Genomic DNA, 13,600 nt, shown 5'->3' on the forward strand with positions numbered 1-13,600 from the left:
ACATGATCACACACACACACACACACACACTGATGGGGGTACATGATCACACACACACACACACACACTGATGATGGGGGAGGGGGGGTACGTGTGTGATCACACACACCCATGTACTGTGTGTGTGGTGTGTGGGTGGTGACTACCACCATGTACTAGTGTGTGTGTGTGACACACTACCCATGCAACACACACCCCCACAATGACTACATGGTACATGTGTGGGGGACATGATCACACACACGATGGGGGTACATGATCACACACACACACACACACACACTGATGGGGGTACATGATCACACACACACACACACACACACACACACACTGATGGGGGTACATGACACACACACACATGATCACACACACACACACTGATGGGGGTACATGATCACACACACACACACACACACACACACTGATGGGGGTACATGATCACACACACACACACACACACTGATGGGGGTACATGATCACACACACACACACACTGATGGGGGTACATGATCACACACACACACACACACACTGATGGGGGTACATGATCACACACACACACACACACTGATGGGGTACATGATCACACACACACACACACACTGGGGGTACATGATCACACACACACACACACACTGATGGGGGTACATGATCACACACACACACACACATGGGGGTACATGACACACACACACACACATGATCACACACACACACACTGATGGGGGTACATGATCACACACACACACACACACACTGATGGGGGTACATGATCACACACACACACACACACTGATGGGGGTACATGATCACACACACACACACACACACATCACACACACACACACACACACACTGATGGGGGTACATGATCACACACACACACACACACTGATGGGGGTACATGATCACACACACACACACACTGATGGGGGTACATGATCACACACACACACACACACATACACTGATGGGGGTACATGATCACACACACACACACACACACACACACACACACACACACAACTACCCCATGTACTAGGGGTGTGTGTGTGTGACACCCCACACAACTAGTGTGGTACATGTGTGTGTGACTACCCCACAGTGATAGGGGTACATGTCACACACACACACACTAGGGGTACATGTGTGACTACCACTAGGGGAGTGTGTGGTGGTGTGTGTGACCACCACACATGTACTAGGGTGTACATGATGAGTGTGTGACTACCCCCATGTACTTGTGTGTGAGTAGCTGTGTGTGTGTGGGGTGTGTGACTACACTAACACACACACAGTGTGTGTGGTGTACATGTGGTGACTACCCCCATGTACTGAGGTGTGTGGTGTGTGTGACTACAACATGTACTGTGGTAAGCACACACACACTGATGGGGGTACATGATCACACACACACACACACACTGATGGGGGTACATGATCACACACACACACACACTGACACACTGATGGGGGTACATGATCACACACACACACACACACTGATGGGGGTACATGATCACACACACACACACACACACACACACACACACACACACACACTGATACACATGATACACACACACACACACACTGATGGGGGTACATGATCACACACACACACACTACACACACTGATGGGGGTACATGATCACACACACACACACACTGATGGGGGTACATGATCACACACACACACACACACACACTGATGGGGGTACATGATCACACACACACACACACACACACACTGATGGGGGTACATGATCACACACACACACACACACATGGGGGTACATGATCACACACACACACACACACACACACAACACACACACATGATCACACACACACACACACACACACACACTGATGGGGGTACACACACACACACACACACACACACACACTACCCCATGTACTACAACACTGTGTGTGTGTGTGTGTGACTACCCACATGTACTAGTGTGTGTGTACAGTGTGTGGACTACACCCATGTACTAGTGTGTGTGGTGAGTGTGACCATGACCTACCCCCATGTACTAGTGTGTGTGTACGGTGGTGTGACTGGGTGATGGGGGTACATGATCACACACACACACACACACACACTGATGGGGGTACATGATCACACACACACACACACACACACTGACACACACATGACACACACACACACACACACACACTGATGGGGGTACATGATCACACACACACACACACACACACACTGATGGGGGTACATGATCACACACACACACACTGATGGGGGTACATGATCACACACACACACACACACACACTGATGGGGGTACATGATCACACACACACACACACACACACACACACACACTGATGGGGGTACATGATCACACACACACACACACACACACACACTGATGGGGGTACATGATCACACACACACTGATGGGGGTACATGATCACACACACACACACTGATGGGGGTACATGATCACACACACACACACACTGATGGGGGTACATGATCACACACACACACACACTGACACATGATCACACATGATCACACACACACACACACACACACACTGATGGGGGTACATGATCACACACACACACACACACACTGATGGGGGTACATGATCACACACACACACACACACACTGATGGGGGTACATGATCACACACACACACACACACACACACTGATGGGGGTACATGATCACACACACACACACACACTGAGGGGGGTACATGATCACACACACACACACACACACTGATGGGGGTACATGATCACACACACACACACACACCACACACACACACACACACTGAGTGTGTGACTGTGTACACACTGTGTGTGTGTGTGTGACTGACCACACACTAGTGTGTGTGTGTGTGTGTGACTACCCCATGTACTAGTGTGTGTGTGACTACCACCCCCATGTGGGTGTGTGACTGCACCCATGTACTAGTGTGTGTGTGTGATGTGTGTGTGACTACCCCAATGTACTAGTGTGTGTGTGTGTGACTACTACCGGGTACATGATCACACACATGCACACAACACACACTGATGGGGGTACATGATCACACACACACACACACACACACTGATGATCACACACACACACACACACACACACTGATGGGGGTACATGATCACACACACACACACACACTGATGGGGGTACATGATCACACACACACACACACACACTGATGGGGGTACATGATCACACACACACACACACACTGATGGGGGTACATGATCACACACACACACTGATCACACACACACACACACACACACACACTGATGGGGGTACATGATCACACACACACACACACTGATGGGGGTACATGATCACACACACACACACACACACACACTGATGGGGGTACACACCCACACACAACACACACACACACTGATGGGGGTACATGATCACACACACACACACACACTGATGGGGGTACATGATCACACACACACACACACACACTGATGGGGGTACATGATCACACACACACACTGATGGGGGTACATGATCACACACACACACACACACACTGATGGGGGTACATGATCACACACACACACACACACTGATGGGGGTACATGATCACACACACACACACACACACACACACACTGATGGGGGTACATGATCACACACACACACACACACTGATGGGGGTACATGATCACACACACACACACACACACTGATGGGGGTACATGATCACACACACACACACACACACTGATGGGGGTACATGATCACACACACACACACACACACTGATGGGGGTACATGATCACACACACACACATGATCACACACACACACTGATGGGGGTACATGATCACACACACACACACACACACATGGGGGTACATGATCACACACACACACACACACACATACTGATGGGGGTACATGATCACACACACACACACACACTGATAGGGGTACATGATCACACACACACACACACACACACACATGATGGGGGTACATGACACACACACACACACACACTGAAGCTTACCCAGCATGTACAGTGACTAGTGATGACTGGTACCTAGTGTGGGTTCTGTGACACCACACATGTACTGTGTGGGGGGTGACTACCCACATGATACACACACACACTGGTGGTGGTGACATGTACTAGTGTGTGTGTGTGACTACCACACACACACACACACACACACACTGACACACACACTGATGGGGGTACATGATCACACACACACACACACACACACACTGATGGGGGTACATGATCACACACACACACACACACTGATGGGGGTACATGATCACACACACACACATGGGGGTACATGATCACACACACACTGATGGGGGTACATGATCACACACACACACACACACTGATGGGGGTACATGATCACACACACACACACACACTGATGGGGGTACATGATCACACACATGGGGGTACACACACACACACACACTGATGGGGGTACATGATCACACACACACACACACACACACACACACTGATGGGGGTACATGAACACACACACACACACACACACACACACTGATGGGGGTACATGATCACACACACACAACACACATGTGAGTGTGTGGTGTACACCGGGGTACATGACACACACACACTGATGGGGGTACATGATCACACACACACACATGTGATGGGGGTAAATGATCACACTCACATGCACACACACACATACTGATGGGGGTACATGATCACACACACACACACTGATGGGGGTACATGATCACACACACACACACACACTGATGGGGGTACATGATCACACACACACACACACACACTGATGGGGGTACATGATCACACACACACACACACACTGATGGGGGTACATGATCACACACACACACACACACACACACTGATGGGGGTACATGATCACACACACACACACACACACACTGATGGGGATACATGATCACACACACACACACACACACTGATGGGGGTACATGAGCACACTCACATGCACACACACACACTGATGGGGGTACATTACATACTTGGCTGATATTCCGTTTCCCGGTACGGTTCATTTGAGTTTGGAACGTTTGCCCTTAAGTGTGAAAGCTCCAAACATTCCCGGGAACGATTAAAACAAACCATCTCGAGACCACATGAAAGAGGTGGTCTCAGCACGGTTACATCCGTTCTTGGGTCAGTTCGCTTATTTTTGCTTCAGTGTGAAAAAAAATGTTCTCAGTTCAGTTGCGAACGTCAAGTGTACCAAAGTGTCAATTGGTTCAGTAACTGATGTAATTCAGTTGGAACTAAAACCAGTAGAATCTTATATACAATAGTAATATTGCCATCACTGTAGCATACCTTGAAATTGAAGATGTCACTTCATGGAGATGAAGAAAAGCATCCCGTTGCCTCTTGTGCAGCTGTAGAAATATTGTACTTATATGTTAGCTAACTGTGATATCAGATGGTAAACTTTAAAAGTCATATTTTTTAAAAGATTTTAAAAAACGCCACATTTAAACAATCGAGAATTAAGAATATTTAACTATGTCATATATGTTATATTCGGGCGGCCTATATAATAAACAAATGATAACTTGAGATTTGTTTTCGTAGTCATGCCAGTAACAGCAGATCCCACAAGAACATAATCTGAACACGAAGTTATAATAATAGTAGGGAGGTTTACTTCATTCACGCTTCTCTCATGCACTGGTTTCATTTGAATGGTAGTTTTACTTTAATTTGTAAATTCTGTGACATTTGAATTAAGATGCGTATTTGTCTCAGTGCTATAAAGAAAACTACTGCATTGTGTTTGGTTTTTTTAATTTTAACAGGGAATATTTGCCCAGATCTGTTAACCTTTTGAAAAGCAGAAACTGCTGATCTCCTCGAGAGCTTACACTGACACCCCCCCCCGGTTAATACACTGATATTTAGATGTGTTGCATTTTTTAAAAAAATGTATATTCAGTTAAGTTTTTTTTAAATAAACAAATAAAAACAGACTACCTCTAATTTTCTCAGAGAGACATCCTCTCTTACATGTCAAGACGAGTTACACGCGCACACACACACACACTAGGGCTTCTGGCTTTCAGTGTTTTCTTCCGACTTTTCGCCTCTTCTTTAAGAATTCATTTCACAATTAACAGTTTCTGTTTTAACTGAGAAACCAAATCACAAACAGTGCTCAGTGTCATTTTAAAAGGGGCATTACAGTTACGATGAAAGCACTGAAGCTGGTGAGTAAATGACTCCTGACATGAATATTATGTTAATTTAATGTGTGTGACGAATCATTACCATTTTGCTAATTTGCAAACATTTTGCGTCGTGTTTTGTATCATTTACTGTAGTTCTGACAACGCGCGTGTAGAAGATACCAGTGATAGAGTGTGATCAAAGTATGCTTCCAAATGTTTTTTAAATCTCATGTTAGAAAAATGTCCTTAATCACACTTGTACCAGCAGAGGAAGTTGAATTGATCACGAGAGATCATATCATATGCAAAAAAAGACACACTGAAAAAAACACCACTCTACTGCAAGCAGTTCCCTATCAATTCGAAGATGGCCACCAAAACCTCATTATGGGATATACGCCTGCCTATTGGTAGGTGTCACTGAGCTCTTTCTATCAAAGCTGCAGATAGACCCCCTCCCCTTGGTGACCACCTCGGTCCCACCTACCGAGGGTACATAACAGCAACTACAGCAGTCAGCAAGCTACACAGAGCCATGGGAGATATGGCCCGTGTGCCACTAGTGTGGGGAAGCAGATCACTGCTGGTGGGGCTGCCCTCTTGTCCCAAAGGACAGGTGCGCCCACTGTGAAAGGTACAGGCACTACTACCTGGTGTGTCCTTACGTAGGACCAGTGGCAGAACCGCCGCAGAAGCAGCTGCAGCCACAGAAGCAGCTGCAGCCACAGAAGCAGCTGCAGCAACAGCAGCATTCATTAACGGACAGTGAGCTGGATGCTTTTGTGGAGGCTTGGGAGAGCCAAGGGGGTTGGTGTCTCCTTTGTAAGCAATTCAGACACGGGGTTGCTGACTGCCCGTTGCTGGAGCCAGGGGGACACAGCCTGCAGCTCCCACCTCCTACCTCCACAACCACGGGGACACAGCCTGCAGCTCCCTCCTCCACCACCAGGAGGAAACAGCCTGCAGCTCCCGCCTCCTGCCTCCACCACCAGGAGGGCACAGCCTGCAGCTCCCACCTCCACCACCAGGGGGAGACTAACAGTTTCTCCACTAGCGCCTGAGGGCCCGCCCTCAATGCCAATGACAAGAACAAAGGAGCCCGGGCAGTGGACTCCATAAATGCATCGATTGCGAAGACAGGGCAAATGGGATGAATTATTTTGTATTATGGAAACCAACATCAGTTGTCTCATCTGCAGGGAGTTGGGCCACTTGGCTGTCAACTGTCCTGCCGTACATGTAGAAGAGGAACCTGTACTGCCTTCTGAAGAGCCGGAGGAGGAGTTACCTTCCGAACAGCAAGCGGAGGAAGAGTTACCTGCCCGAAGGTTGAGATGGGAGGAGCTGCCATCTGAAGGGCTCAATGGGAATGAGCTGCCGTCCGAAGCGCTTGAGGAGGAACTGCCGTTTGAATTGCTGAAGGGGGAGGAACTGCTGTCAAAAGAGCTCAAAGGGAAGGAGCTTGTGCTGTTGTTTCCAGAGCCTGAGGTAGAAGAGCCAGCACTGCTGTGTACCATTTTGGAGTGGAAAGAATTGTTGCAACCACCGTCGCTGCCAGACAGGGAGCTGTTGCAACTACCGTCACTGCCAGACGGGGGAGTGTTGCAACCACCACGGCTACCAAGTGAGGAGCTCTTTCCACCAGCTCTTTCCACAAAGGGGCAGCGTTACTTCCTTTGCTGCCGGAGGAGCCTACAGCACCACCACGACCGCTGCTGCCAAAGAGGGCACCACCATCACTTCCATTGCTGTGGCCTCTGTCAGAGGGGGCAGCAGCACCACCATCCCTTCCATTATTACAGCTGCTACCAAATGGGGTAGCAGCTGCACCACCTTCACCGCTGGAGCTGTCAGAGAGAGTAGCGCCAATGAGGTATGTCTTTGCTAAAGTTCCCAAAACGAATTTCAATGTATAGTCATCTTTTTCAGACAAAATTCGTTACGAACAAATATGTAAATATCTCACAGATAACAATCTGCTTGAATCTCTGCAGTCTGGCTTCTGGCCTGCTCCTGATTGTGAATGATCTCCTGCTCAATGCTGATGCTGTCCCTTTGTCCTCGTCCTCCTTGACCTAACTGCTGCTTTTCATACCACAGATCATAGCATTCCTCTTGACCGCCTTCAGAAGTATGCTGGGATCTCTGAATCCTGTCTCACCTGGCTGTCCTCTTACTTATCAAGATGAATGCTGTCTGCTTTTTATGATGGAAGCAGTGCTGATGCAAACCCAGTCATGTGCGGTGTCCCCCAAGGATCTCTTCTCTTCAACATCTACATGCTTCCCTTGGGTCGCCTTATCCGCCAACACAGCCTCATGTTTCACTCATTTGCAGATGACACCCAGCTCTACATAAAACTAGACCCTGGATGTCCCTCTGCCATGGCATCCAAGACATCAATGCCTGGATGTCTGCCAATTTTCTTCAGCTCAACACCAACAAATCTGAACTCTAGTAGGATCGAAAACTCAACTCAAGAATCTTAATATTGCTGCTTTGAACCTCAGAAACTGTCTACTGCCCTCCCCCACTGTATGAAGCCTTGGTGTACTTTAGGATGGTAACCTCTCCTTTCATGCCCAAATCTCCTCTGTAGTCAAATCCTCCTTCTTCCACCTCCGAAACATCTCAAAGGTCCGTCCCTACCTTTCCCTCCCGGATGCAGAGATACTCTATCATGCATTCATCTCCTCTCAACTCGGCTACTGCAATTCTCTACGGTGGTCTCCCGTCACGTGCCATAAACCGATTGCAGCTGGTTCAGAATGCCACTGTTAGGATCTTAACCAGATGGAAAAAACATGATCACATCCCCCCCGTCTTGCCCAGCTGCACTGGCTACCTGTAAAGTTCAGGATTACTTTCAAAATTCTCCTTGTCTACAAGACCCTTCATCACACAGGTCCAGAGTATCTCTCCAACCTGCTAACCTGCTATGTCCCTGCACACAAGCTGAGGTCCTCTGACTCAGGCCTGCTAGTTCTACCCAAGCAAAAGTACACCAAACTAGGATAGCACTCTTTTAGCTTCTTGCCCCCCTGACTCTCTGGAATGTTTTCCCAGCTTTAGTGACTAACTTCCAGTCGCTCGCTACAAATAAACTCTCAAGACCCACTTATTCTCTCTTGCTTTCAATGCTCTTTAAGCCTGACATCTGTTATTACCTGTGGTCTAAATTGCTATTTCAGGGTTTTCACTCCATCTTATTTGTTTAATTCTGCTTGACACACATATCCACAATGTTAAGAATTCACTTCCTAGCCTTTTATTTACTGTATCTGCATTGTTTTATACTGCTATATTTAATGTCCTATGCCCTGTATGTAATGTATTATGCATTGTTCCTCACTATCTTGTGTGCTTTGTGATGGTCCACGATGAAAGGAGCTATATAAAATAAATATTGACAGATTGATCCTCATATTGGTCTTGTTAAAATGCATTACCCTGAAATTTGACCTTTTGTATATAAAATTACCCAGTCTTGTTAGTAATTTACTTCACACATCTTAAATAATACATAGTGAGAAAACAAACAAAAAAAAAAAATCAATCTATGTTATTTTTAAACCTTATCTGTCTCAGTCAGTGGTACGCAGTAGTACAGAGGAGTCATCTATTTGGGTGATAATATGTTTTTGAAAGCTAATCAAGAGGATAACAAGCTGGCTGTCCAGAGATTCTTGGGCAGGACCTTTTTTCTTTGTTTTTTTTTTTCACTGACGGGAAATAACTTGTGCGTTCAGCGTGCAGACTGCAGGGAGTGGAAGGCAGCGTGACGTTAAAGAACTCACACATTCAAACAACCAGGAGAAAAGCAAAGAAACCCTGACCACTAAGGTACCTTATCACTAATAAGATAAGATAATGTTACTCTGTATTTCTTGACGTTTCTTAGTCTCAATTTGATAATTTGTCAGAGTCAACATGGAGGCTACGTTTTTTTTACGTCATTATAGGATTTGATCAATGGACAGGTTGGATTGAAAGGTAGTAAAGGCAGAGAAAAACAAAACAGATGTATGTTTCAGGAAATATGGAGAAACAAGAAAAGATACATTTAATATAACATAATAATAAAGCAAGTACGCCAGGACAGAGAGAAACAAAAGATACAGAGCTCACTTTAATGTAGCCTCATTTTGTAAATGCATGTTTGGTATAAATTAAATAATGTACCCAGTTTTTAATGTAAATAAATAATATGCCTGGATATTTTATGCCAAAATGGAAAATATATGAATAAATTAATGAATATATAAATAAATATAAAAATACATAAATATATAAACATTTGTTTATTTATTCGTTTATTTTTCATTTTGGCATAAAATGTACTTTTTATTTTAGCATGGAGCCTGTTTGAAAGAGGTTAGCACTTCCATTAGGACTCTTTGAAACCTCTTTAAATACTTAATCTGACCACATCAACCCTTTAGATTTTTGCACGGGGATATGTTAATTAGGTAGCCACATCATTTGTATATCATTCTTAATAATGTCAGAATCAGGGTATTGTGACTGCTCTCATCTTTCATGGCCATTTTTGAGTTTTGCTCTGAACAAGAAAAACAGTCTAAAAGTTAAAACACCGCCACAAATGTGCTCCCCGACGGTTGGAAAACCTTTGATATTCAGGGACTCAGACAGACCTGCCCTGGCACAAAGGGAGAAAGACCTGAAAAGGTCTCTAACTCATTAGTCTATGCCTGTCTACATCTTACCTTCTGTCTTACTGTAAAACAGGACCGTTTCTCAGTTTGTCAGTTTTAATTATTAAATCTCACACATTTTATGAAAATGTAAACAGTAATAAACAAGAGATGGCCATATTAATACAGATAATGAACAGAGAAGGAAAGGATTTCCAGCTCCCCTGCATCACCACACTTATTAATGAGTACATTTTACTGACCTCAAAGTTTACCCTCTCCAGCTATATTTACCCTTTTGATTCTTTGTTTATTTATTTTTCATTTGGAATATGCAGATCTCTCACAGACATTGCTATAGATGCTGCTGCAAAGTTCCTGGTGCTTCCTGGACATAATTCAGTAGGAGACAGCATCTGTCATTTGTCACGTGCAATACACTTCCTGGAAACACTATTTGGCACAGGTTCATTTTTCAGACTTGGTCTTTTTCACACTGGACAGACGGTTGGCGGTTGCTGGTGGTGGATCGACATTTTTGCACTTGGTTGATATTTTTTATTGTCCCATGTAGTTCAAACCCCTTAAACCACCCTTACCAACCTTAGTCACTCCAATGGTAAGCACTTAATGCTTTGCTATGTTTGCACAGCATTTAATCTCATGGATAGAAGCAGAAAGGGGTTCTGAAGTGTTTGCCTGTAAACCACCACCAGCATCAGAACAATATAGCCAACAATTCATAACTGTTGCACACATGCAACCAGTTATTCAGACATAACTAAATAATATGGTAAATAATAGGTTTTTAAGCCAACATATATGCTAACCTGTCCTAATATGTGTTGGAAGATAGTGTCTTTATTATCATCTGTCAGCTCAGTGAAAAACAACTTCTGAATAATGAGGAAATTCTATAGCAAACTTACATTTTTCTTGTTACAAACAACATTACTACAGATATCTACCTACTTTCGTTTTGAAATCGCTGGTTTTACTGATAAAAGGGAAACTATTAACTTGAACTAAAACATGAAAAAATTATACAGGACTACTGCTATATTCCTATCCACAGTCAATTTAAATAAATCTATACGATACTAAGCATAACCATTTCAACGTACTAAGAGACTCTAATAAAAAAAAAAGGAAAATCTTACCTGAGAAATCTACTAAAGCACTAATTTCTTTGGTCCAGATCAGCAGTAGGTAATAGAATATGTGAAGAAGCGCCGCTTTCTGTCCCCACGAGTTCATATTCGAGTCTCCAGCTTTGCTCTCAATCATCTGCGTCACGACCGTCAATGGAGAGAGTTTCTCAAAGAATAAAGCCCCCAAAACAGGCGTAGACACACCTGTGTGCACTGATCGCCGTTTATACTCGCGAATCGACCGCCCAACTTATAATAATATTACCGATTATAAAAAAACGAGTTACTGTCCAGTAAGTCTTAACCGCTCACGCCAGGCAATTTACATTGCAATTACTTTCTTTATTTAAGCTATCTAAAAACTGCCTAGTCAATTAGAAAACAACTATGTATTATGTCAGGTTCAACATATGGTGAGTTATAACAACTCACACCATAATTGATTTTATTCTTTGAGCTAATCATTTTTTTCATGAAAATATTCTAAAAATGTGTGCAGCACTGAGTCCCATTCATAAAAAGTTAGATTGATAAAAATAAAAAAAAGAATGAAAACTATGTAATTTATTCACTGTAAATGTCGAGAATTTTGAAAAAACAATTAGTTATTGCCTTCAATTACAAGAAAAAAAGACTAAGCAACACACGTAATAATTAGTGCTGCCTTTTGCAACAGTATCTGGATAAATACACGAACCCTATTAACTAAAAGCAGCCAACATTACGGCAGGTGAAGCGCCGACATTAAACTAAGTGCATTGGAAGAAGCCACGCAACCATGTTGCAGCTGAAAATAACACATGCGCAACAAGTGAAACTAGCAGAAACCCTGCACTTTCTGTATAGACTGCAACAGCAACCATTTCAAGAGCAGATAAGTGAACGTCGAATCATGATAGACCATCCTGTCCTGCAATGTTAACTTGTGATGCCCCCTTCAAAAAGATGTAGGTATCGTGCAGAACCTTACTGCTAATACAACAGCTGGATCATCACCAGCTGGGCGGGGCAACACATATCTACATACAGCTGATGACAATATTTTACCCACATGATATTGAAAAGGGATCGCTATGATATTATTTTTTGTTTTGTTTTGTTTTTGTTTTTTTGTTTGTTTTTTTATATATACACATTTTACCATAATTATTTAATGTTTTATTCGTATTATATAAGTATAACAAACGATAAAGGATCTAGCTATTAAAGTATTCGATAAAATCATATGTTTTAAAAATATTATTATTATTATTATTATTATTATTTATTATTATTATTATTATTATTATTGTGGATTTGCAACACGTAATTTATAAAACAAAAACAAACAAACAAAAACTTTCAAAATTAAACCAAAAATAACAACACCATTATCCAGCAGCAAAAATGTCAGTTTACTTTGACAGTACAATTTATCACGTAGCTTACTCATCGTTAAAAGAATAGTACTTACAACTAAAATAGTGTTTACTTTTTTGAAGATTAATACTACCCTTTCAGACAATGACCTAAAGAGTGTATTCTGTAAATATAATTTTAGTAGAACAAAACCAACATTTGGAAAAAAGAATC

General features: G+C 43.6%; 1 protein-coding gene across 1 annotated transcript in view; it reads right to left on the reverse strand.

Moving 5' to 3' along the window:
• LOC121327652 (protein eva-1 homolog C-like) overlaps positions 1-12,950 on the reverse strand; it is a 58,064-nt gene extending 45,114 nt beyond the window's left edge. Inside the window, exon 1 of the mRNA XM_041271789.1 lies at positions 12,038-12,950. Coding sequence (XP_041127723.1) covers positions 12,038-12,164 — 127 coding nt within the window. The 5' untranslated portion in view covers positions 12,165-12,950. The remainder of the gene's footprint in view (positions 1-12,037) is intronic.
• Positions 12,951-13,600: the final 650 nt, after the last annotated feature.

The sequence above is a fragment of the Polyodon spathula genome, chromosome 15 (genome assembly GCF_017654505.1).
Source record: "Polyodon spathula isolate WHYD16114869_AA chromosome 15, ASM1765450v1, whole genome shotgun sequence".
Taxonomy (NCBI): Eukaryota; Metazoa; Chordata; class Actinopteri; order Acipenseriformes; family Polyodontidae; genus Polyodon; species Polyodon spathula.